The sequence below is a fragment of the Natator depressus genome, chromosome 24 (genome assembly GCF_965152275.1).
Source record: "Natator depressus isolate rNatDep1 chromosome 24, rNatDep2.hap1, whole genome shotgun sequence".
Taxonomy (NCBI): Eukaryota; Metazoa; Chordata; order Testudines; family Cheloniidae; genus Natator; species Natator depressus.
In genome coordinates, this window is record NC_134257.1 from 8,934,244 (window position 1) to 8,958,590 (window position 24,347).

A 24,347-nucleotide genomic window follows, 5' to 3' on the forward strand; every position below is an offset into this window, starting at 1 on the left:
AGAACTAGGGACTCAGGAAATGCCAATTTAGTAGCAATCCAAAATTGCAAAACTGTAGAAAGTAAAATATTGTAATCCAAAATACAAATGAAAATGCACACCAGAGCCTGCAATATTCATACCAACCTCCACCATTCAAATAATTAATAACGCCAAAGTTGATGAATAATAATAATAGAATAATGAAATTACAAATAATAATGACCAGCCAAACATTGCTGCAACTGCAAGTCAAACCAGCAACTTAGGTTCTGATCCTACAAACATTTACACACATGCTTTAACTCTACTCCTATCTGCAGCTTCACTGAGTTCAATAGAGCTAATCATCCAGTGATTAATTTGTGCCAGGGCTAAGCCCCGGCACCTCTAGGCTTAGCAGTTCATAGCCCTGGCATCTCTGTGCTTGCTGCATCAGTTATGAATGTAAAAAAATTGCTTGAGCCCCAATACCTTTTTCATTACAAATTAAGCATGACACTCATCATAGTAAAGTTAAGCATGCGTGTATTTGGAGGATCTGGGCTCTGTTAGCGTGCTTAACTTTACACACTGTGGGTTGTCCTATTGAGTATTACAGCAACAAGCAGTGTGGCCCAGTGGCTAGAGTGCTGAACTGGGGTTGGGAAATGTGGATTTTATTCTGGGGTGTACCAGGTGGCCTGGGGCAAATCACTCCCCCTCCTTTCCCTGCTCTATAAAGTGGGGGAAATGGTACAGCTCTTATCTGTACAACACCTTTAGGTCTATTGATGAATAGTACTAGATAACAACTAAAGTATTATTATTACCCACAATGCCTATAGCGAAGTACTGCGCAAGTCTCTGCAGGATCAAGGCTTTAGCTACCAAAAATACATCCCAACAAAAAGCCGGCAAAATGGATGGTTCATGAAAACCCAAAATTATGCCCCCTTGAAAAAAAATGACAAACACTAAAACCTGTAGAGTTTCTAATCCCACAGCCACCCTCAATTGCAAAACTGGAGCAAACAACAACAAAAATACAAGGGGTGGGAGGGGAACCTGTTCCATGTACCGTGACCAAACCCCTCTGAAAAACTGTGGGTAACCCCCTCCCCCAAACTAACATTGCAAAGTTTCTGGCTGCTGAAGAAAGGGATTTTTTTTTAAGTGCAATATTGAAACGTGCCCAAACTTGCACAATTTTCTTTCTTTCTTTGGCCACAACTCCCCTCTGAGTCCCTGCAAAGCCCAGGGAGGCGGGGACGCATCTTTGCTGCGTTTCTGTCACATGCAAGTTTGTTTCCCTTGTGCAACGCCCCCAGCTCTCCCTGGCTGCCCCAGCTGCAGCCTGCCCGAGCCATGGACTCGCCTGGGCCCCTTTCTGATCAGGCAATGAAGTAGCCACCCCTGCAGAGCGCATAGGTTTCTATGGGTGTCCGGGGTCCTTGCGTCCTAGCACCCTCCCCTGCGAGGAGGAGGGTAGGGGCCCCCCCCGTGAGCGCGCGGCAAGGGGACTCTGGGGCTTGGGGGCGCGGTAATTTTTGGGGCGCCTTTCCTCGTCCCTGTGGTGGCGGTGGGTGTGAAGGCCCCTCAGGCGGCGCGGCGGGCAGCCCCGGAGCTGGGGCCTGCTGCTGTGCGGAGGCTGCGGCGGCTGCTGCCGGCGGGTCCCGGCTGGGGAGGGAGCCGCGTCCCCCGCCGGCAGGTGAGCGACAGGGCGGGCTCCGCGGCGGGGGGGAGGGGAGTTCCCCCCGCAGGGCTCCCCCACCCCCACTGGGGACCCCTCGCGCCCCCCCGGCCCCCCGCTTCCCCCCCCGCTGTGTCCCCGGCCCCCCCTCAGTCCCTCCCCACGGCTCCCCCACTGGGTTCCCTCGGGCCCCCTCCTCACAGCATTCCCCTGCCCCCCCACGGGCTCCCGGCCCCCCGCTTTCCCCCCCAATCCCCGGCCCCCCACTTCCCCCACCCCGGTCTCCTCCTCACAGCATTCCCCTGCCCCCCCCACGGGCCCTCCGCCCCCCACTTCCCCCCCAATCCCCGGCCCCCCACTTCCTCCACCCCGGTCTCCTCCTTACAGCATTCCCCTGCCCCCTCCCCCGCTGGGTCCCCGGCCCCCCACTTCCTCCCCCGCTGGGTCCCCGGCTCCCCTCAGTCCCTCCCCACGGGCCCCCCCGCTGGGTTCCCTCGGGCCCCCTCCTCACAGCATTCCCCTGCCCCCCCACGGGCCCCCTACCCCCCACTTCCTCCCCACCACGGGCCCCCTCCTTACAGCATTCCTCTGCCGCCCCCCCCGCTGGTCCTCAGCCCCCCCTGCTCGGTCCCCACATGGACCCCCTCCTCACAGTATTTCCCCCCTGCTGGGTCCCCGGCCCCCCACTTCCTCCACTTGGGCCCCCTCCTCACAGCATTCCCCTGCCTCCCCCCACTGGTCCCTCGCCCCCCACTTTCCCTCCACCCCCCCCGCTGGGTCCCCAGCCCCTCTCAGTCCCCCCCTCACGGGCCCCCTCCTCACAGCATCCTCCCCGCTGGGTCCCTTGCCCCCCTCTTTCCCCCCAACCCCCTCCTGGATCCCTGGCCTCCCACTTTACCCTCACCCCCCAGTTGGGTCCCCGGCCCCCCGCTTCCCCCAACCCCCTCTCTGGGTCCCCTGCCACCCTCAGCACATCTTGAGGGCCCCCCCGGGCTCCGCACTCCTCACAGCATTCCCCTCCCCCCGCTGGATCCCCTGGCCCCCCCCCACTCCCCTCCCTGCGTCCCCTCCCCCTTTCTCCCTCCAGTTCCCCCTTATCCCCTTTTCAGATTCCTCTCGCCTCCCCCTGTCCTCACCTGCCAGGGTCCCCCTTCATTCCCCAGCTTCTCCTCACCTTCTCCAGCCTGCTCACCCCCTCTCACTCGGTGTCCCCTTCCTTCACTCTGTCCCCCCTCCAGTTCACCCTACAGCCCCCTCTTCAGCCTTCCCCACTTCCATCCCCCTTAGAGCCCCTTATCATCCCCTGGTTCCCTCTCTTTGAGTCCCCCTTATAGGTCCTCCATCTTCCCCCTGCCCAGTGGGACCCATTCCATTGGGGTCACTAAAACAACGTCCTTCTCTTCTCCCCCCCTCCCCCCTATGTCTGTGTCTTCCTGTGGACCTCTCATGCGACCTTCACTCCAAGGTTGCTGCCACTCTTGAAGTCTCTGTGCTGCCCCACATCCAGCTGCCCCCCTCCCCAACTAGGACATCCTGAAGCCTTTCCCCCAGGTTGCTCCTAAGAGAGCCCCCCTGCCTCCTCCTCCCATAGTGAAATCTCTCCTATTCTCCCCATTGCTGGAGCTGCCATCCAGGCCCCTCATGCTTAGCTGTCCCTTGTTGGGATTTCCTCATAACTAACCCCTCCTGTCCCCCCCACCCCATTTACTCCCCTTCCTGGGGTATTCTCCAGTTCCTGCACTGTCTCCTGTGGAGTTATAGTTTCCTCCCTCTATCTAGGCAGCCTCTCTGGGATTCTTCTTCCAGTGATTGAATTTCTCTGCCCTTGTGTAACCACCTCCGTTTTCCAGGGATTTTATCCTTCTCTTTTCTGGGGTGGCCCCCACTTCATGTGGTTACCCCCCTTCTTCCCACTCAGTGAACGGGCTTGTAATTCCTTATGGTGGCATAGCTGGTGCTAAGTCTTTTCTGTCTCTCCCCCAGTAAATGCCACTGACAGTAACAGCCCAGGGCAAAAAGAAATTCCCCAAAGCTGGGACTGGAGACAGGAATTGTTCTGGTGTCTCTTTAATTTCCTTCCAGTTGCTGGGAGGGAGAGGCAGTGGTGATTCTTGTGTTGGCATTTCTAGCTATTGCTTTGAATAAATTCTGCCCCCTTGCCCCCAGACCTATGAACTCCAGAAGAGTTTGTTCTCTGTGATGTGGTTAGCCCTGCCTTTTTCTGATGTGATTTGTAACCAGTCTCTTACTGCAGCAGCCAAATGTCACCTCTTTTGAAAAAGAGAAAACTTAAAGGGTTGGATGGAGCCTTAATTGTCTTGTAAAGCTGGGGAGGAGGGATTCTGCCCTGGGTGTACTGGGGGATGGACAAAGCTGGTTTTCCAGGGGCCATGGTTTCAACTGGGCTGCAGACTTACACGTATTGGTATTTATTATTCAAACAGCTATGGATTGTTATTGAATGCAGCCAAGCAGCAACCAGGGCTTGTTTGGTCTATTTCAGTTACAAGGGAATCTTTTTATGCCTGAGTAGCATAGTTTTTTCTCCCCTCCTTCAAACAGCTGATTAGAATCATCTCTGGGAATCCACTTGAGTCCGCATTGTCAAAGATGAATAGCTCGATCATATTGGTGTGCATGCATTCAAGGAGGGAGAAGCTGCCGTGTTGGATACGATTGCACCAGGTATGCAACAGACTGATGGATTGTTGTTTCGTAATTCGTTATCCCCAAGCAATCAGATCTTCTGTTTTAAATGCTTCATAATCTCTGAGAAATATATTGTGTGTTTGTGTGTGTGTGTGAGAGAGAGAGAGAGAGAAACAGATGGTGGTGCTGGTGAAAGATGCTGGATTGATTTCGTGCCCAGAGACCAAAGTCCTGTGAATATCCCTTTAACAGGTACAGAATGGACAGTGGCAATACAAGCATCTCCTATGCTTTGCTTTAATCCTGATCTCAACATTAACCATTATAATGACTTGTCAGTCCTGACAGGCCTGTATTCCTGTCAGTCATTGACTGATCTGCTGCAAATCCTTGTAGTGCTGCGTCTTCTGATATGATAATAGATTTTTAGGAACTGGACTGAGACCTCCCCTTCCCCCCCCCCCCCCCCCCCCCCCCCCGCTCATTCTGTCGGCCCTCAGATAACATCTCTCAGTCGTTAATGACCAGGGCTGAATCTGAACAGCTTAGATGTGGAGGGTTTTGTAGCCCATTACCAATCCATTGAGCCATCTTGTCCTTCCTGTGTTTTTTAAAAATTCCTGAAAGAACTACTTAAGGATTTTAAAAATTATTTGATATGCTAGGCAAGTGGGCTTCCCAGAGGCAGTTTTTATTAACATTAGATTTTCATGGTAGACAGTATATCAGCAGACCTGATATCGCCTGATTACCTCTGTTCATTCCCTCTGGGGCACCTGACATTGGTCACTGTCAGAAGACAGGATACTGGGTTAGATGGACCTTTGGTCTGACCCAGTATGGCTGTTCTTATGTTCTTCTGACCTGTTCCTACAGAAGATGCTCCAAGTTGATAGTTCTGTAGGCGTTACAATCAAATGGTCAATATGTATTGCCCTATCCATTCCTTCTGGTATCTAGACACAGGTAATACTTTGCACTCTCATGGCAGCTTCGGTCTGAGGACCTCAAAGCGTTCTACACATGGTAAAACTTGAGGAACAGCTGGGTGAAATAATTTGCCCAAAGTCACAAAGCAAGTCAGTTGCAGAACTGGGAACGGGACCAGGGAATCCTTACTCCCAGCCCCTTCTCAGGTCATTCTGCTCTCTTGTCTTAATGGTTTTGTTAATGTTTAGGAAAGCTGAGAGATTTCACCTACTCTGGCTTTATGAGCTGGGCAATGTGCTATATTTATATTGCCCTCTGTGCTAACTGTGGTCCACATCTAGTAATGATAATTGAAGTCCGTGGTTCACGTGGGTGCAGGGGATCTGCCTGTGTGGATCCAGCTGCAGGGTCAGGGTCTAAGACTGCAGCTTCCACTTGGTGGAAATAGAAAACTCCAGTAATAAGACTGACTTCTCTTCTGGAAATCCGAATGTGACTTTAGTAGAAACTCCAGTCCTGTGGTCCTTAGATTGCTGCTAAATTTAGGTCTCCATGTTTGGAACAGCTAAAGATGAGCCATTCCTGTCAGAGGCATTATAACAGTCAGAGCAGGGGACTGGGAGTTTGATCCACTGGGTTCTCTTCCCAGCTCTTGGACTAACTCTGTGCAAGTCACTTCACCTCTTAATTCAAATATTGATAACTCAGGATATTCTTGGTAAAATAATAAATATATATATACACGCAAGAGCTTTGGAAGGGATATAGACTTCAAGCTTCAGGGCATAAACAATCTTCTAACTATTGGGGGACTAGGAGGAAACTCCCTTGGGGCAGGCTGAATGTGCAGAATGAATTTTGTTATGTGCACCAATATGGAAGTGATGTGTGACACATCACCTTCATATTGGTGCACATAGCAAAATTCATGTGGTAGGGGTGGGGCTGAGGGGTTCGGAGTGTGGGAGGGGGCTCAGGGCTGGGGCAGAGGGTTGGAGTGCAGGGGTGTGAGGGCTCTGGCTGGGGGTGCGGGCTCTGGGGTGGGGCCGGGGATGAGGGGGTTGGGGTGCAGGAGGGTGCTCCGGGGCTATGGTGGGAGAGAGGACTCCCCGCAGCAGCACCTGGGCTAGGGCGGGAGAGATGCCTCTCCCCACCACAGCAGCTCCGGGGCTGGGGTCACAGGATAGGTGCCCCTCCCCTGGCAGGTCTGGGCTATAGCTATGTTCGGGCCAGGGGAGGGGCGTGGTGGCAGGGCTGGGTCAGGGCGCCCCATTTGTGGCTGAGTTGGGGCCGGGCGCACTCCGGCCATCGCAAGTCCCTGGGCGGGTTCCCTGAGCACCTGTGTGGTGCTAAGAAGGCTGCCGTGCAGCTGCACAACTTACAGGAAACTTAGCCCATAACTACCTGCTGCAGGGTTTCTTCCTCTGAAACGCTTGGTACTGATCATTGTTGGAGACAGGCTGCTGCTCTAGATAGGAATTGCCAGATCAGATTACACCACTGTACCTTAGGGCTTGTCTACACTTGAAAAGCTACAGCAGCACAGCCGCAGCGTAGACACTATCTATGCTGACAGGAAGGGTTCTCCCGTCAGTGTAGGTAATCCACCTCCCCGAGAGGTGGTATTCTTCCATTGACGTAGCACAGTGTACCCTAGAGTTATTAGTGACAGTTGCTGAGGGCTGTGGATTTTTCATACCCCATAGCAACATAGCTGGGTCAACCTAACTTTGTGTAGACCAGGCTTTGATTTATCTCTGTTAAAAAGAGGTTGGTGATTAATGTTTGCAAAGTACTTGGAGATGAAGGAGCTAGAGAAGAGCAAATTATTGTTGAAGTGTTTTTGAGAGTAGCAAGTTGATAGAGTTGCTGCTGCAGTTAAATATGTTTATGGTGGGTCTCAAACTCTGCCTTGTGAGATGCTCTGACTTGTTCATAATTTTGCTTAGTCTGGACATTAAGGTCCCATTTCCAAAGGAGTTGAGCCCTTGCAGCTCTCGTTGACCACTGAGAGAGCTGGGGTAGTGCAGTACCTCTGAAAATCAGACCACAACATTTTTTTATTATGGAAAAATTAATTTTAAAAATAAGTCACTGGATTTAATTATTTTTCATCACAAGTTATAACTCGTGGAGAGGAAATGAAGGAAGTATGGTTTCATGGTACAGATCTGCAAGTCACGAGATGTGGCTTCCTTTGTGATCTTGGCCAGGTTGCCTCCGTTTCTCCACTCCAGCATGGGATCTTTTCTTCAGAGTGGGGTAGGGAAGCTAAATGAATAAAGGGCCTCAGTCCTCTGAAAAGTGCTACAGAAGGACAAAGCATTAGCAGTTTGCTATTAACAGAGATTTTGGGTGCAGAGGTCTTTGTGCAAGGAGTTTACTGCTAGCCTGTATCCCTCATGTGACTGTGGAGCAGCAATTTCTTAGTCATTTCTATAATGTCTTTGAGATCATTTATCATTATTCCTTGTGGCATACCCTGCAGAGTAGATCCGTTTTAATCCAAATTTAGGAGTAATGCCTCATCCTGGTTGCATGAGCCCCAGACTTGTTACTATTTAAGTAATGCAGAGTTGGCTGAATCAAATCCAGCATAAAATGAAACCTTGCAGAACCGTGAAGAGATGTCAAATGCTTCTAACCCGAGCATTTTTATGAGGTCAGACTGTAGCAGAAACTTCAGCCCACTTGTCAAACAATTTGGAGCTCTGTCCTGATCTGTGGTCCACGTAGTGCATTATTAGTGCCGACTTGCAAAACCAGCCACTGTGCTTGTGCTGAAATGAGGTACTTGGTGCTGAGTATCTAAGTGGGATCAAGCCATTGGTGAGCAGTCTCTTTAACTGATACTCTGTCTGGCTCCTACAATAGAGCATAAAACCCCCGCACAATTATTGATTGAGAAAAGCAGCTACTGGGCAGGTGCATTAGAGTTTTGGTGTACTGCTTTCATGCATGTGTGTGGTGACCCTATTGATTCAGTGGGAAAATAGCTGGATTAATTTTACATGGTGTCCACAGATCTATCAACTACAGGTTTCCTTTGACCTTGCCGTGGCACACCACAAAGGCTCAGAAGGACACATCGACTATGATTCCTATATTAAGGAGTCCCTGAGTACTCATTGACAGTCCATCCTTTACTGTTCCTGTCCTATGTTTTTACATCGTACTTCCTGGAGTGCAGGCTAGTAGTTAGAGCAGGAGACTGGGACTCAGGACTCCTGGGTGCCATTACTGGCTCTACCTCTCTCTCATGGGCACATCCCGCGGTTCTTAGCACCACAGCAAACTGTGCTGCATTGGGTATTGTGGGAGAGTCTGTCCTTCTTTTCTGCGGATTTATAGAGGTAAGGAATAAACTTGGGAATTCACACAATGCAGCCAGTTCCAGGTAGCCATGCTCCTAATTTCAGCGTCTAGCCTGGACCTTACAGGTGTCATAGCATGGGTCACACTCTGGGTAGGACCCCATATTGTAACACCAGTTGGGATGTAGGTCAGATACAGAAACGAGGAGGTAGCTGCCTGGAACCTAGTGGCCAAAGAGTTTGATAAATTAAGCCTGTACTTAAGTGCTTTGCTGGATCAGGGCCAGAGGCAGGATCAAGACTCTTAATACTAGCCTCCTCTGCCCATTCACACTACCACCATTGGTGTGGAAAGTCTTTCCTCTGTGCGTCTCCTGGCCCCCAGAATAGCCTCCCTTCATCTCTCCGCCTTGCTGACTTCCCATCTTGCACAAAATCTCAACTGAAAAACATCTCCTCTCCTCCTTGTGCCTCTTAATCTTGCTCTCCCTCTATTTGTTATTTAAATTTATTCTTAGGCTTGGAAGGGTTAGATTTTTATTGGAACACGTTGATTTAATCGTACACACCAAAACTGATGGAAAAAATATTTCCATCGATGATGATAGAGATTGACAGCTAGGCAGAGTAGGTAAAATGCTGCTTGAGAGCTTTGAGAGTTTGATTTAAGGCTCTTTACTTTGTATTATTTGATGTGTGATGTCATTTTGTGTTTTAACAATTATAAAGCTGTGACTTTTTGAATCTCAGCATCTACTGTCGTTAAGTAATTGTCTGACCACCCATAATTTCCCACAATTGTGAACATTTTAAATAAATGAAAATTGGGGAAAAAATGCTTAAAACTCAGTTTTGTGAAAATTTTAAATTGATAAAAGTAAGAAAAAAAATGCTTAAAAATAAAGATCAGTGTTACCCTTTGAAATTATGAAAGGATAAAAATCGAATTCTGCCAAGCTACATTTTTTGTGAGTACAGTTTGTGGGGGGAAAAAAAAAGCACAGAAAATGTTTTGTTGTAGAACAGGGTGCAGCCTTAAGGGCACAGTTTGTCCCTTGAGCATGTCTGGCTTTTGAATGGATGAGACATGTATGTCGTGTTCAGGTTTAATCCAGTTCAGCCAGGTGTGAAAATGGATGGCAATCCATCTGTGCTGATGCCGAGAGAAGAATTTTTCTCCTACTAAAGGAATTTCATACTAGGCGGAGGAAGATACATTCTCCGATAAGAAGAATTTATCATGGTCTTTGTTTAAATCCTGCTTATAGCATTCTGCTACAGCCTTCCTATGTGATCTTGGTCTAGTCACTTTCCCTCTGCCTCGGTTTCCCACTTTTAAAAGTAAGAATAGCCTCTTCAGGGGGAAAGTTGCAAGGGTTAATATTTGTAAAGCACTTTGTGATCCACTGAAAAGTGCAGTGGCAATGCAGAGAGTCTATATAGTGGAGGCAGAGTTGAAAATGAAGTCTTGATTCAGTGTATATTGAAATTGCTTTATTCCCCCCCTCCCCATCCCGATTAGTGTGTTCTGAAAAATATCTGGAGCTGGAATGAGATGCAGTAAATCATGAATGCTGAGGAAAACAAAAAGCAACATAGTGTAATAGAGACCAGATGTCTTATTGACTCTCCATCCAGTATTCCTGTTTGCTTGCCAGTCCTAATGCTACAGTGCTAATGGTCTTTATTCAAGGCAGGCAGGACTGGGACACTTTTTAAAATGCCATCACTCTGTTCCATTAGGTCTCCCTAAGCGCTTACAAGGAATCACAAAAAACAATGCACTTCAAGAGCTTTAACTCTTCACAGCTTCATGTATGAAATTCTATATTCACTGGGCACTTTCCTTTCTTTTGTGTTAAATCGCTGACATCTGTGGAGTTCCACCAGGTCGAAATTGTGGGTGAAGTAGGAACCACAAGAATTCAGCTCAGGCTGCTTTCTAGATTATATTGCTTCATTGTATATAACTGGTGAGCTTGTTATCCTAATGAGCACAGTGATTTAGAATGGAGGAGCTAAACTGAGGTCTCAAAGCTGCAAACAGAGGTAAATAGCACATTGTAATATGTTTAACCAACTGTTGAGAACCACAGAAAAATATAGAGGAGGATGAAGGCAGAGAATGCATTCCCTGTTTGGGATGTTATGGAGCTTTTAGAGAGGGAGATGTTTCTTTGGCTTTCTCCAAACTGACCCAGACAAATCACTGAATAAACCAGGTGCGGGGATGGTTGATCTAGATTGTGTCAGGGAGATACAGAAAGAAGTTAGACAATCCTGGCTTTAAACCATAGTTCTAAGAACTAAAGAAATGCCCTGCACTGGTTCCAGTGCTAGAACTGCCATGGGGAGCGGACCCAGTAGGCCTGTGTGTTGCATTTGGTTCTGATGGCTGTCTAATCCCAGCTGAACCCACTGAGCGGTTGCAAGTCTCTCGCCATCTTTCTCCTTTTATTGCTGATTTAGCACCACTTATAAGCAGTGCTTCTTGTTGCGTTGTTCCTGAGCAAGCATTGCTTCCCAAAGAGAAGGCTTTTGGGGTGTGTGGGGGTGATAAAGGATTTGGGGAATTCTTCTGGGCTTTGCAGCTGCTGCATTTTGAGATTTACACAGTGGTGGAAGCCCCCATGTGCCTTGATGGGAATCTAGACTGCATGTATAAAGCTGTTCTAGATGACACTGGGGGTGCAGTAGCCCAAGTCATGGAAGCTTTAAGGGGGTTTTATAGCTTAGCATTTCAATGTGATTGTTTTATTGTCTCTAATGATTCTGGAACATGACACAGGTGTTCTGGGCAGTTTGGATAAATTGAAGAGAAAATCTTAAACATTTCTGTTTCTAATAGGGTCCACTGAGCATGCACACCTCCCACTTTTATGACCCTTTAACCAGGGACTATCTTATGGTTTGGGGAAGGAGGCGCTGCTGAAAGGGTGTAGAAATCAGACCATGGAGTTGCTTCCTTATCTGATCCTGTTGCTAGATGGTGTATTTTACTCTAATAGACAAGACAGCTTTTTGGGCATTAGGGGGAGGGAGATGAAGTGATTTGCTCAGGGTCACACACAGCTGGGAACTAAACTCAGATCTTCAGTCTCCATCCATAGACTTAACCCCATGGCCATGCTTCCTTCTTAGCATTCGTATACTTAAGTTTAAAATAAGCAAGTGGGAAAACAGTAGTTTAATCGGATCCCTATAATATTTTCCATCTGCAACCTAACAAGAAACTTGTCAAAAGCATTTTTCTGCATCAAACCTGCCCCCCCCCCCCCGCCCGCCCGCCCGAGAGTCTGGGACTATAAAAGCCCTCTGTGATTGTATGTTAGATTGTTATAATAGTCAGGGATGACTGGTTAGCATGGTATAAAAGGTACTTTTGCACTTGGCATGTGACTGATGATCTAGGGTTGGGCTTTAACAAATGCCACAGTTGATTTTTTTTATTAGTTGGTGTTTGTCATTCCAGTTGGCTTGATGTTAACATTTTAAGGATTCCAGCTTGTAGAGATCCCATGGAATGGCTTCCCCCAGTTGTAGGCAAACTGCAATACCCTGTACCTGCTTTTGTACTACAGTCATAGTCCTTTGTTGAAATATAGAGGAAGACCTCTCCCTTGTCCATGTATTGGTAGTGTTGAGTTTTCATGGGGCAAAGCAAAGCTAATTAAGGAGGGAAAATAACTTTCTTGTGTTTTCCGGGGGGTTAGGATCTAATTACCACAAATGTTCAAAGCATGTGGGGTAGGCACCAAAGGAAATGGGACACACAAAGGAAAAGTAACTTACAAATGCTGTGTATGTTATTTCTGTGCAGAAGGGTGAAAGCTGTAGTTACATCGCTTCGAATGCCTAGAAAGATTGATAGGACCTTGCTGAGATTTGGTCAGACTTCATTTACCCAGAAGTTAGAACTAAAGCAGTTCTTCGGTTAGAAGAGAAAATCTTCATTTTACAGAAATAGAGAAGTTAATGGCTAAGCATCGCTATATTACTCGTATTCAATTCCAGTATTTGAAAAGAAACTCTTGGATATTTTTGCTGATTAATTCATTCCTCCTCTCTCATCATGGCAAGCTGAGGACAACAAGATAGGAATGTAAATGAGAAGAGGATGGTCCAGTTGTTAGGGTACTAGCCTAGGACTTGGAGACCTGCATTCAAGTCCCTGCTCTGCCCCAGACTTCCTCTGTGACTTTAAGGGTCACTTAGCTTCTCTGTACCTCAGTTACCTATCTGTAAAATGAGAAGACAAGTTCTTCTCTACCTTGCGGGTGTTGAGGATAAATGCAGACTGTGAGACTGAACTCAGATACAAGGGGACCTATTAAGTACCTTAGATAGAAAATCTTCCCAACAGCCATGGGATGTGAGTAGATATTCCCATTACACAGATGGGGAAATGGAGGTTCAGAAAGTTCTCCCGATGCTAATGGCGCAGCACTGGATCTCTCTTTCATCCCTTAGACTTGGGAAAATTCAGACTGCTATATCCTTTTGAACAGATCCCCAAAATCTTTTTTATTTACGTACTATTATCATTATAGTTTTTTTATTATTATTATTTTCTCTGGAGTCTGGACCTTGACTATATCTTGACCAAGAAATTTGGACCTTGACAAAAAATAGACTACCTCTGCCTTAGATGTTGAGCTTTGGTTGGACAGTTACAGTAAAGAATCTGCCTTATGAAAATTAACTTAAGGCGCTCTCATTAATTTGTTTCAGGATTATTTTCTGACTCTACAAATAGCAATGGCTTTTTTCTTAAAGGTGGGTGGGGAAGAAGAAGAATAGATCTTCTGGCAGCATGTGGAAGTAACCATGTGATTGGTTGCCCGCACTTGGTTTATGTCATGGATTAGCAGATAAACATGGTATTCACTCTTAGAAATAAATACATAAACCAAGTAATTAAATTAGCAGGGAAGTCTCTTGTCCTAGGTCACGTGCCGTGCCAGTAAGGATTTTGTAGGCTGTAAATATGGAGTTGGGGTCAGATTGGGAATGGATAGGCTGAAAACTGTTTAGTGATCTCTTTCCACAGCAAATAATTCTACTGGGTTTGGAAGTGACTGTGAGAGAGCGGGAAATAGGAATCCTACTGAAATACTTATGCATTTGAAAAAGATGGTGGTGTTGTATGGTGATTGTGAGTTATCTTCCTGTACAGAAAAGCAAGGAAAGAAAAGTGGTCAGAACTGCAATAACAAACTTTTATTGAGAGGAATGTCAGTTTAAAAAAAGATATTTCCATTTGGCACTGGGTTTCCTTATTTCTGGCTGACCATAGTAGGATATGTTGTTGCAGTTATGATTGATATGACAAAAGTAGGAAGTGTTTCCAGCTTTGGTTTTAGCTTTATTTAAAAAAAAAAAAAGTAATATTAAAAATGAGTGTGAATTGTAGGGGGGCGGGGCATAGCCCAGACATGTGAGTATGGGGCTTGGAGCAGGAATTCTTGTTCTGATTGTAGTTCTTGCACGTCAAGTAGTCTCTATTTCTCAATGTAATAAAGGGATAATACTTACCTACCTCCCAGGAGTGGCAGGCGACTTAACTTTCAAAGTGCTAGGTAAGCGCTACATATTAATCTGTCACAAGGGGAAATTAAAATGATAAAAGCGGAGCCGGGAGGGATTTATTACATTCTAGTTATGAACAAAGCGCATTGGATACACCCAGCTTGGCGTATAAAGCCATAATCCCATTAATGGCTACATAACCTTGCAAAATTCCTTTAGTGTGAGGTATAAAGAGTTTCCTGGTTATTTTCTTTTGCTTTTTGCAAATCAAGGCTGGGTAGAAAGGGCCTTGAGAAGTAGTCTAAAGGCCAAATGTGATCTATTTCAAGATAAGCCTCACTGCTGTAAATTGTGCATATACTAGAGGTTTTCCCTATTGTTGTTGCACCGATGTGCATGCCATTCCTATGCAGACAAGACCGTAGTCAAAAAATGTTCACACCAGATTGTCTCAACTTTAAATATCTTCTGAGGTACATCCCAAAAAGAGTGCACCTAGTAGGCTCTGCAGCAGGTTAATAGGCAGATGATCTCTCTCCCCTTCCCAAAATGATGCTATTGACTACCTTTCACATTGCTTTCATTTCAGCTTTGAAGCGTGCAGACCTGCCACTGCTATGGGTGACGCTATTGTAGACGCAGCCCCTGGGACAGTGTTGGATCAGTCATCCGGCCCAGTGCTGCAGGGAAATGGAGGGACTCCTCTCAGCGTCATCAGAGAAGGCGTTGGAGAGTTGGCGGTTATCGACCCTGAGGTGGCGAAGAAAGCCTGTGAAGAGGTCCTGGAGAAGGTCAAGCTGATGCATGGGGTCTCCTCAGACAGCGTGGCTAAATCGGATGATGGCAACGAAACGGAGAGTGCTCCACGGACCAACCTGGAACTAGCCAATGGAGACGTCGGAGATGGCTGTGAAATCAAATGCTTGGACGACCCAGCCGGCGCGCCTTCCAGGATCCAGGAGGAGGACGAGACCATGGCCAACACAGTGAAAAGCGCCCGGAGGCGGCAAAAGAACAACTCAGCTAAGCAGTCCTGGCTGCTCCGGCTCTTTGAATCCAAACTCTTTGATATCTCCATGGCCATTTCATACTTGTACAATTCAAAGGAGCCAGGGGTACAAGCTTATATTGGAAATAGGTTGTTTTGCTTTAGGAACGAGGATGTGGACTTCTACCTGCCACAGCTTCTAAACATGTACATCCATATGGATGAAGATGTTGGCGATGCTATCAAACCCTACATTGTGCACCGCTGTCGGCAAAGCATCAACTTTTCCCTCCAGTGTGCTCTGCTGCTGGGTGCCTATTCCTCGGACATGCACATCTCAACTCAGCGACACTCCCGTGGGACCAAGCTGCGGAAGCTCATCCTCTCTGATGAGTTGAAGCCAGCTCACAAAAAGAGGGAGCTGCCGTCTCTGAGCCCGGCGCCCGACATGGGGTTGTCACCTTCCAAAAGGACTCACCAGCGGTCCAAGTCGGACGCCACAGCTAGCATCAGCCTGAGCAGCAATCTGAAACGGACCGCCAGCAATCCCAAAGTCGAGAGCGAGGATGAGGTAATGTTGGAGTCTCTTTTGTCTGAAGCGTGTGTCCACAACAGGATATGTGCCTTTGGGCCTCATCTCATAACTCTTTCTCTGCTAGAGATTTTTATATTAACCAGTGCAAATGATGTAAATTTCATTTATTTTTTTCCCCCAAGAAAAGTGGCATTATGTGCTGTAGCCATGGCTGGAAAACGTAGAGCCCATTCATGCAGGAACTCTCTACTGTAATAAAAGAAAATACTTTGCACTTCTTCTCTAATGCCTTTTCTCTGAGGGTCCTACAGGTGCCTTTACAAAGATAGGTGAGTATTGTTCCCCCACTTTACTGATGGGGAAGCTAGGAAAGGAAGGATGACCTTATGGTTAAGGTAGTGGACTGGGATTCAGGAGCTGTGGGTTCAGTTTCTAAGCCACAGATTTCCTGTATCACAATTTAATCTTCATCTTCATTTTCCTGTCTGTACAAAGGGAGACAACTGTTTCCTACCTTAAAAGATTCTGGGAAAGATAAACTCCTTATTGTTTAAAATGTTCCAATTCAACAAGAATGAGCACATCTAAGTAGGTAGCTAAGTTACATGGTGATTTAGTGCTAGAGTTAAGAATAGAACCCAGGCTCCTATTCCCCAGCTCTGAGCCTGAACTAGGCTTGCTCCTGTAAAGGAAGGAAGTGCCCTGTACATTTAGCAGATATATACAGAAATGCTTTGCGCCCATTAGTTATAGCTACTGTAGGTGGTCTCATGACCATTGTTCATAGGAATGAGTCTCTCAATGATCAGTCTTTTCGCTAATAAATTCGTTAATAAATATGATCAGCACATCTGTAAAATACAGCTGGAGTTTTTGTTTTGAATTGGTGCGTTAGGGCTTGCTATTGGTTACCCTGGGAGCTCATCCTGGGAGGGACATTGGTGTGAAATTGCAGCCTTGATGCAAAGCACAGAATGAATATTTCAAGCCTCTGCTGAACTTTCATTCCCCGTCTCTGTCATTTGCCTCAAGGAGGGAGTTGCAGAGAGATTCAGAACAGAGGGTTGTTAATATCCAAGACTGGTGGGAATTCACCTGTAGATGAATGCATCAGGCAGGGGAAGGGAAGGCCCCCGATTTCAGTACACAGTGGCTGCCCCTCATAGTCACCTCTGAGGAGGATTCCATCAAGGTATTAAAAAATAATCCTGTGCAAAAAAAGCCTCTGTGCAGATAAGCCCAGACAACTCCACCAGGTCTAGTCCCCGTTCACTGTCCAAAATAAATGTCTGATGCAAATGCCCTTGCTTTTGAGAAGAGAGCCATGGCATTTTTATATTGGCTGACTTTCTTGTTCCACAAATTGCCTGTTGTAATGAGACCTCCTTTTAATTGGTCCTCCTTTTCCTCCCAGCCATAAAGCAGAGGGAACCCAAACTGTGTTATGCTGGAAGGGTTGGGCTGTGTGTGAGGCAATGTCAATTTGCAGTGTCTAGTGTTAATGCAGTTTAATGCTAAGCAGCATTAAATAAGGACTAAATCAAACTTGCATGCACATGTACATTTTCCCATGTCATACTTCTTCTTCTGAATGGCGCTCTCAAGCCTTGTGAGTAGCTGGATGACACTGGTTATTTTTAAGTGTAGAAAAGTTATGCATAGCCTTTGTATAGCCTTTGCAATCATATTGTTGCCTCTACAGAGTGCTTTATCTGTTTGCCAGATACTGTGTTTATTTCTGATGCTTGAGCTACATTTCTTACAAAAGGAATCTAGACTCCCCTACATCCATTTCACAGGTCTGGCAGATAGTCTTTCAGAACAAAAGGATAAAGCTGTACCCTTGGTTTTTGAGGGAGGGAAAGGAAAGGAAAGGAAAAATCTGGTAATCTGAGCTTTATTACATTGCTTTCAAATGACCTTGATGTTTTCTCCACATGTTCTTTTGGAAACCAAGGTAATGAGTAGTGCAGGTCTTATTTCCAGTACTACAGTGTTAGAGGGTGAGAGGACAGGGAATTGAGGTGTTAAGAGTGCAGACCTGTGAGCTGTGCTCAACAAATTGGAGAGAAGCAATGCATCACTTCCTCTGTCTTAACTCAAGCAGTTGAAATATTCTCTTGGGGTAGCGAATCATCTGACCAAAAGGGATGGTTTAGCTGGCAGAGAATTAAGGTTGTTACACCTATACATTACTCCACAGGTTCAAATCGCAGCAGGGCTGACTCAGCCCTTGGTCTTTCCAAGACAGATAAATTTAATTCCATGCAGCTTTCTCTGGGTGTATGCCTGTTTTTCAAGGTCTCCTCTGAATAATAGACAACCAAGTTGCTCTCTGCTCTGTCTAGACACTAAAGATCTTGTGGTTGTTTCTGTAACAGCAGGGAGTTTAGCTGACATCCTTTGCTAATGATCCCCATCCCCTCTGTTACGCAATGCCAGAGGGGGCTGTGTAATTCTTGTATGTATAGAACTTGAGAAAGCTTTTTTGTGAGCCTTTAAGAAAGAGGCTCTACAGAAACATGAAGTATTAATTATGTCAGCTGAACACAGCCTGGCCGATTAGTAGTTAAAAAGTCCTGTTTTCCCAACCCTGCGAATTCGCATGTCATGAGCCAAGGGGAAGGCACCATGTGGGTAGGGTAAGTGAATGTTTCATGTCCCTGACAGTTCACTGTTTGGTAGAAAACAGCTGGCTGACAGAAAGCAGGACACGTGGAGGTCTCCTTAGCTCATACTGGCTGCAGCTGCTCATATAATGGAAACTGAAGCTTTCATCTATAATTTATGTAAAGCTGCACTGAGAAGAGTTTCTCTTGGCAATGTTTAAAACATATTTCGGTCCAGAGGCCATGCAAGCCTTTTAAATGGTGTATGGCAGTGGAGGAGGCCTCAGCTATCCAGGCTCTTTAAAAACTTTCCCAGCTTCAGAGCGTTCAAGAGGCTGGTTAAGATCCTCCGTTTGCTGTTTAAATTCCTAGAAACATCGTCTTATGTTAAAACAGCTAAACTCCTGTGAAAACACACTCTTCTGCAGACTGTCAGATAGTCTTAAGAGGCAGCTATTTAATGCTAAGTAATTCTCAGTCACTCCACCTTTGCACTTGGAACAGTGTCTGCGTGTGGGGGCTAAGGTGTCTCTAAACCTTTTTTCACCCCACCCCGTATTCTGGGGCCATGCAGAGCCCTGCCCTGTGGGTGCAAGTATGCTCTAACTTAATGCTGTGCTTTCCATGGCTCCTGGGAAGCTGAGAATAGCCGTAGTGCAGTGCACTCCAACTAGATTCTCAACGTACGCTAGGTGCAGGGTCCCTTTAGAGCCCTGTGCAGAGGGATCTCGGGGTTGTTTCCAGCCTCTTTGTGCCACTAGAACAGCATAGGGCATTAGCATCAATGAGTATTGGGCCCAGAGGCTCTAACTGCCCCAGTGAATTGCTGCTATTCTTAAGGTTCGGTTAGGATAATTTGATCAGTACTAAGTGCCTCCAGGCACTGACCGGGTGGATGAGCAGCAGAGGCAGCAAAGTCTCCACCAATAACGTGTCACTCTCCACTTCAGCCCTTGCTGGCCTCATTTAACTTGGTTATGAACCATAAGTAATATACTTTAATCATGCCCCAGGAGAAAGTTTCTCTACCTTTTTCTGACTCCTCAAAATTCTTTCTTTTTAGAGATTGCGGAATTTGATTATAAATTGAAAACTTGTTTTGGGATTAAGATTAAGTAAGTGGGTTACTGGCAAGGATCATGACTAAGCTTTCCTTCAACTCTGATTTTATTGACGATGCCCTCATCCAAACATCTGGTCTTACACTGGCATCATCCTGCCAGGGACATTCATTAAATATTCAGATTTGTCTCGTTTTTAAACCTGTAAAAACCTCAGCTGTGACCAGGCCAGGGATAAAGTATTGAACTTTCACCAGTTGGCCTATACTATTATCAGAACACTTCTGTAGCGCTATAAACTTACACTTGGCTTTACAAATATATCTGACGTGCTTGCATTTAAGTAAGACAAATTCAGGACCACAGTTCAGGAGAGGCCGGGGATGGGGGATGGAGTGGAGCGCCAGATTTTTGAGAAAAGTAAATCATTCCATTAGCTCTAATCTGGTCTAGGAGAATATTTAAACTAAAAACAATGGGAATTGACTAACTTCAGCACTAGCAAAAAGCCTGTCGGAATCAGGAAGAACTGAAACACTGGGCTAATTAATGTTATCTTGTGGTTTGAATAGGGATGAATCTATAATTTAAAGATTATTATTGCCCCACCATCCTTGTTTATGGACCCTTAAATGAGACATACGTTCATACTGCTTCTGGTTCACTCAAGCCTTTGTCAGTACCTTCAGTTCCGGATGAAGCTAGTCTGGGTTAAAGCAGGCATTCATACTTTTTTATTTTAAATGCATTCCTTTTAGAACATAATCGGGAGGGATGTTAGTACAATCCGATCAGTTGCCAAGCAATCTGGTGCCAGCATGCTTCACGGGTCTGGCTAGTGCGGGTTGAATGAGAGATTGGGGTAGAGAGCACTTCTGGAGCTCAGAGGCCTGGTGCTACAACCCAATTGGTAAACAAGGATGTAGGAGTTAGCACAGTAACACTAGAGATAAGGGTTACCTGGATTTTTATGGTGAGACAATTGGGTTTCTTTACAGCGCTGTAATAAATCACCATTTCTGTCTGTCTTGGGGTACTAAAGCACTTCCTGTTTCTCATCTTAAGTGCAAGTCTCTGCCCCCTAATGTTCCATATAGATGAATGCCATGGTATCTTGTGAGCATGTCAGATAGGGATAGGGGGCCATGATGGAAAGCAGATGGGTCCTTTTGCTCCCTGGAATATAAACCACATACCCTGTTAATCAAGTGTCATAGTATCAAGAAATCCTGTAACTAGATCTTTGTTCCCTCTGTCTTCCCCTGCACTCCATCCCCCCAAAAAAGATTTTAGGAGGTTTGGTTCTTTAAAGTATTCGATTTTTATTAAAATATTCTTTCCACTGAAGTTGAACAGTCATGCAAACGGTTTTGAGGTGCCTTCTAAACTAGAAGGTTGGGAATTTTCCAGCACTGTGACTTCCTCGTGCCTCTTTGCTGTTTAACCAGAACTGTCTCTTCCTTGTGGGAAAGACGTGCTTTCAAGTGTTCATTTATAGATACATGATTGTTTCACTTTGGGCCAGTTTGAGCTCTGGTGTAGTAAGTGCAACTCCTGTTGAAGGCAGTGGAATTACACCAGGGATGAATTTGGCCTTTCATGTGCTGCTATCTGAGACTGTAGCATTTTATTACTGCATACAACTCTTTCAGTTAAGATCTTCTTGTTCCAGTTGTCACGTCATGCTGCATAACCTCAGTAATAACCATATATGAGGTGCATTATTTCAAGTGCTCTTGCTTGTGTTTCTTTTTAATTCTTGCCAGGTTGTGCAGTCGAAACTGAACCTCATGAAAAGTTTTAATGGTATATGTTTTATCTTGTATTAGTTTCCCTTCAACGAGTGCATGGGCTTTTGTAGCAAAAAGCTGCAAGGGTGAAATGGATAGCATTGTCACTTTGAATCCTTCTGGCTCAGGGAACAGACTGAGTTGCTGTCATCTTCTCCGTTCCTGGAATCTTTTCCTCAGCTTTCCCTATCAAGGTATTTCTGATGCTTTCACCACCATGGGGACTCTAGGTTTGCCTGCTCACCAGCTCCAATACTGTCTGTATGAGGACACTGGTTACAGTTACTTAGCGATCTTAATTTTCCACCTGAAGAACTTGAGACCTGGACACACGATAACTTGCTGTAACTTGATTCAGAAGCAGAAATAGAAGACAGTGGAATACTGTCCAGTGCTCCATTCATAGAAAATAGTCTGAAATGCCATTGCTGGGCACATGCAACCTACGAGATGTCTGAGAACATCCTGTAACATGAAGGATTCCTACAATCTTCCCAGCGAGGAAGCCATACAATACAGATGCCCTACAATTTCAGAGGTGTTGCTGTTATCTATCTCTTCACAATGTATGTCTCTGTTGGAGTTTTCCATTGGGTACTGGCTACAAAAATTCTCTCAAACATCGTTCCATGCACCAGAGATGGATTCTCTGCTCCTTTTGCTTGAGGGGATTCTTCTTTCCCCACTCCTTTCCTTTGTCATGGTCATCACCGTCCTTCCTGTCACTTGAGTTTGCAGCTGTGATGTCTCTTTCTTCCTTTACGTCATGTCCAGAATTCCTCCCTTCCCCTTTATCCCTGCTGGAAATGGAGGTGCCAAGGCGGGGCCAGGAAGCAATGTGATGCACCCTCTACAAACTCTGAACCTACTAACCAGTTCTCGGTGCCAAATGATGATTTACTGATGGGCAAATTGTCCAGGGTCTACAGCACCTATAAATCAGCCTTGTAAAATTCTACTTGCTGAGGATGAGTAACTGTCTTTGACAGAAAAATTATATATCATCATAAAGAGTTGGCAAGTAAATTTTGTGCCTGGGCTGGAAAATGATCCTGGCAGTTTTGTTAGCACCAGAGTGCATTGTTGATAGTGGAAAGAAATCTGTTTCTTTTGCATCACCCTATTTGCTGACAAGATCATTTCAGTCTATACTGAACACCATTTGGAAACCATGCTTGCTTATTCAGCCATGGCAATGGTTCTTGGAAACTCCAAGTCACAATTTAGGTGTAATTTTTTTTAAGGACCCCTCCTCTTTTTCTCAGTTGAAACTTAAGGGATAAGTGTCTTGCAGTCTTTTCTGGCTCTGCAGCCTATGTACAGGGAGATCTGCTTGCGCCATATCTGGGAGAAGAGTTGCTGTGGTGACAACTATTGGAATGATGTCACCATTCTGGGGCAGGGTAAAGAGAGGCTGTTGCTTGCTGACTCAGTGAATGTGTCAAGTTAACTGGGGGAGTAAGATCATGTTACCAAACAGTTTCCCCTGAATAGCAACAAGGTGGATTTGGGCAATTCTGTTGGTAAAACTGGTCTGCACAAAAGGTCCTGGACAGAGCTGACTGGAGTGAAGGTTATGACTCTGTTTCTTAGGAATTTCTAGCCTTTTGTACAAGGGTTTAGTGTTGTGTTGCAGACAGCAATTACTGTTTGCAAGTGGAAACCAGCACGTCTCATGTCAGTTGATTAAATTTCAATAAGAGACAGGCCCCCAATGAGCCACAAGACAGTCAGCTAACCTGTCTTATGGCTCATTCGGGGCTTGTCTCTTATCGACCCCAGTTAAGGCTTTATATTTTTTTGGGAGGTGGGAAGTTTAAATTTAAAGTGAAGGAAGTCGTCTCATCTGCTGATGAGTTTCATTTCTTGGCTTTGTTTAAATAAAGAAAACAAGTTTTGTTTTCTCAAATCCCCACCATAAGTCTAATAGGATTTACTGTAAAGATGCAGAACATTCTCTTGAGTGCCCTTAGAATGGGGTTTGTTGCAAAGTAAAAAATGCTTCCCTGACAGTATGTAACCATATCTGCATCAGTTTCCTCGTGAACTTCCGTGTCGCTAGAGCTGGCGAATACTTTGTGAATAGTATCAATGGTAGTGCTACATTAACCAGTTCCATAGCTGATGTCCTGCAGGTCCAGCCTGCTACTCTACAATATTTTGGTATAGGAGGCAATGGTAGGGCTCAACTTTTGGTCTGCACACTGTGCTCGAAGAGAGGGGGCTGACAATGCTGTGCAGACAGTCCTCATTTTCAGCACCTCCCGATATTTCTACTTATCATTTATATATCATCTTTGTACTTTGAAAACACTGTACATACGTTAATCCATACAGCTCCCCTCTGAGTAGGTAAGTAAGTAGGTAAGTAGGACTCCATCTCTCAACAACTGTGCCAGTTCTCTTGATTTTGCCAGTCCAGGCTCCCAAAACAGCTCAGCCAATGCTCTGCTGTTTTGAGTTTGCAGCATCCACTGGGATTAAAGTTCTGATCTTCCACATTAGCTCTTCTAGTGTCCCACAATCCTGACCCTCTGCAACCCTCTTCCATTCCAGTCTGCTCTCTAAACTCCCAGCCCTTCCAGTGCACCTCACTCCTGATTTCCGCTAAGCTCTTTGAGAGAAGGACTTTTTTTTGTTCTGAGTTTGTACAGTGGCTAGTACGATGGGATCCTATGAATCCTGGGCCCCATTGTAATACAAGTAATAAATAATCCGTCTATATCGCACCACTGCTCAGTTTGCAGTATCACAATTCAGTGATTTTTTTTTTTTTTTTGAGGGGAGAGATGTGGACATAAATCACTAAGAACATAGCTGCTACTTTCAGCGATGAGTTCATACAGGGTCTTTTTTTGGAACGACAGTATGTTTTAATAAAAAAAATAACTTGGGCCTTGTCTAAAGTTACTAAGCAGTATTTTGTCTACAGTATCATGTGACATAATGAGAGAGCTCTTGTGATGAAGGACAGTGCTGCACTTTGTTAGGCTGTGCAAAAAAGAGATCCAACTGAAATTCCTCCTAGAATCTTTGTCATGGAGAATAGCAGCAAAGTAATCTTTTTGTATGGCTCATTCACTCCGTCGCGCCTGTCCCTCCTCCTCCTGCCACCTCCAAGATTTTAAAAACCAGAGAGCAAAAGGATTCTGATTTTTCATTCTAATTCAGTAAATTAAAACCATCTAATCTAAATGGAAATTTTTTTGTTGACTACAGACCTGCCCAAGCTCTTATTATGAACTGGGAGTTGATGGTTCTTGGGTCCTCACAGACTCTGCTCCTAATTTA

At 45.6% G+C, this 24,347-nt stretch overlaps 1 protein-coding gene across 2 annotated transcripts in view; it reads left to right on the forward strand.

Annotated features, from left to right (window-relative positions):
• Positions 1-1,584: 1,584 nt before the first annotated feature.
• Positions 1,585-24,347, forward strand: part of PI4KB (phosphatidylinositol 4-kinase beta) — a 58,262-nt gene continuing 35,499 nt past the window's right edge. For both annotated transcript variants that reach the window (XM_074939126.1, XM_074939127.1), the window contains exons 1-3: positions 1,585-1,669; positions 4,214-4,336; positions 14,663-15,632. In XM_074939126.1, coding sequence (XP_074795227.1) covers positions 14,691-15,632 — 942 coding nt within the window. In that variant the 5' untranslated portion in view covers positions 1,585-1,669; positions 4,214-4,336; positions 14,663-14,690. The remainder of the gene's footprint in view (positions 1,670-4,213; positions 4,337-14,662; positions 15,633-24,347) is intronic.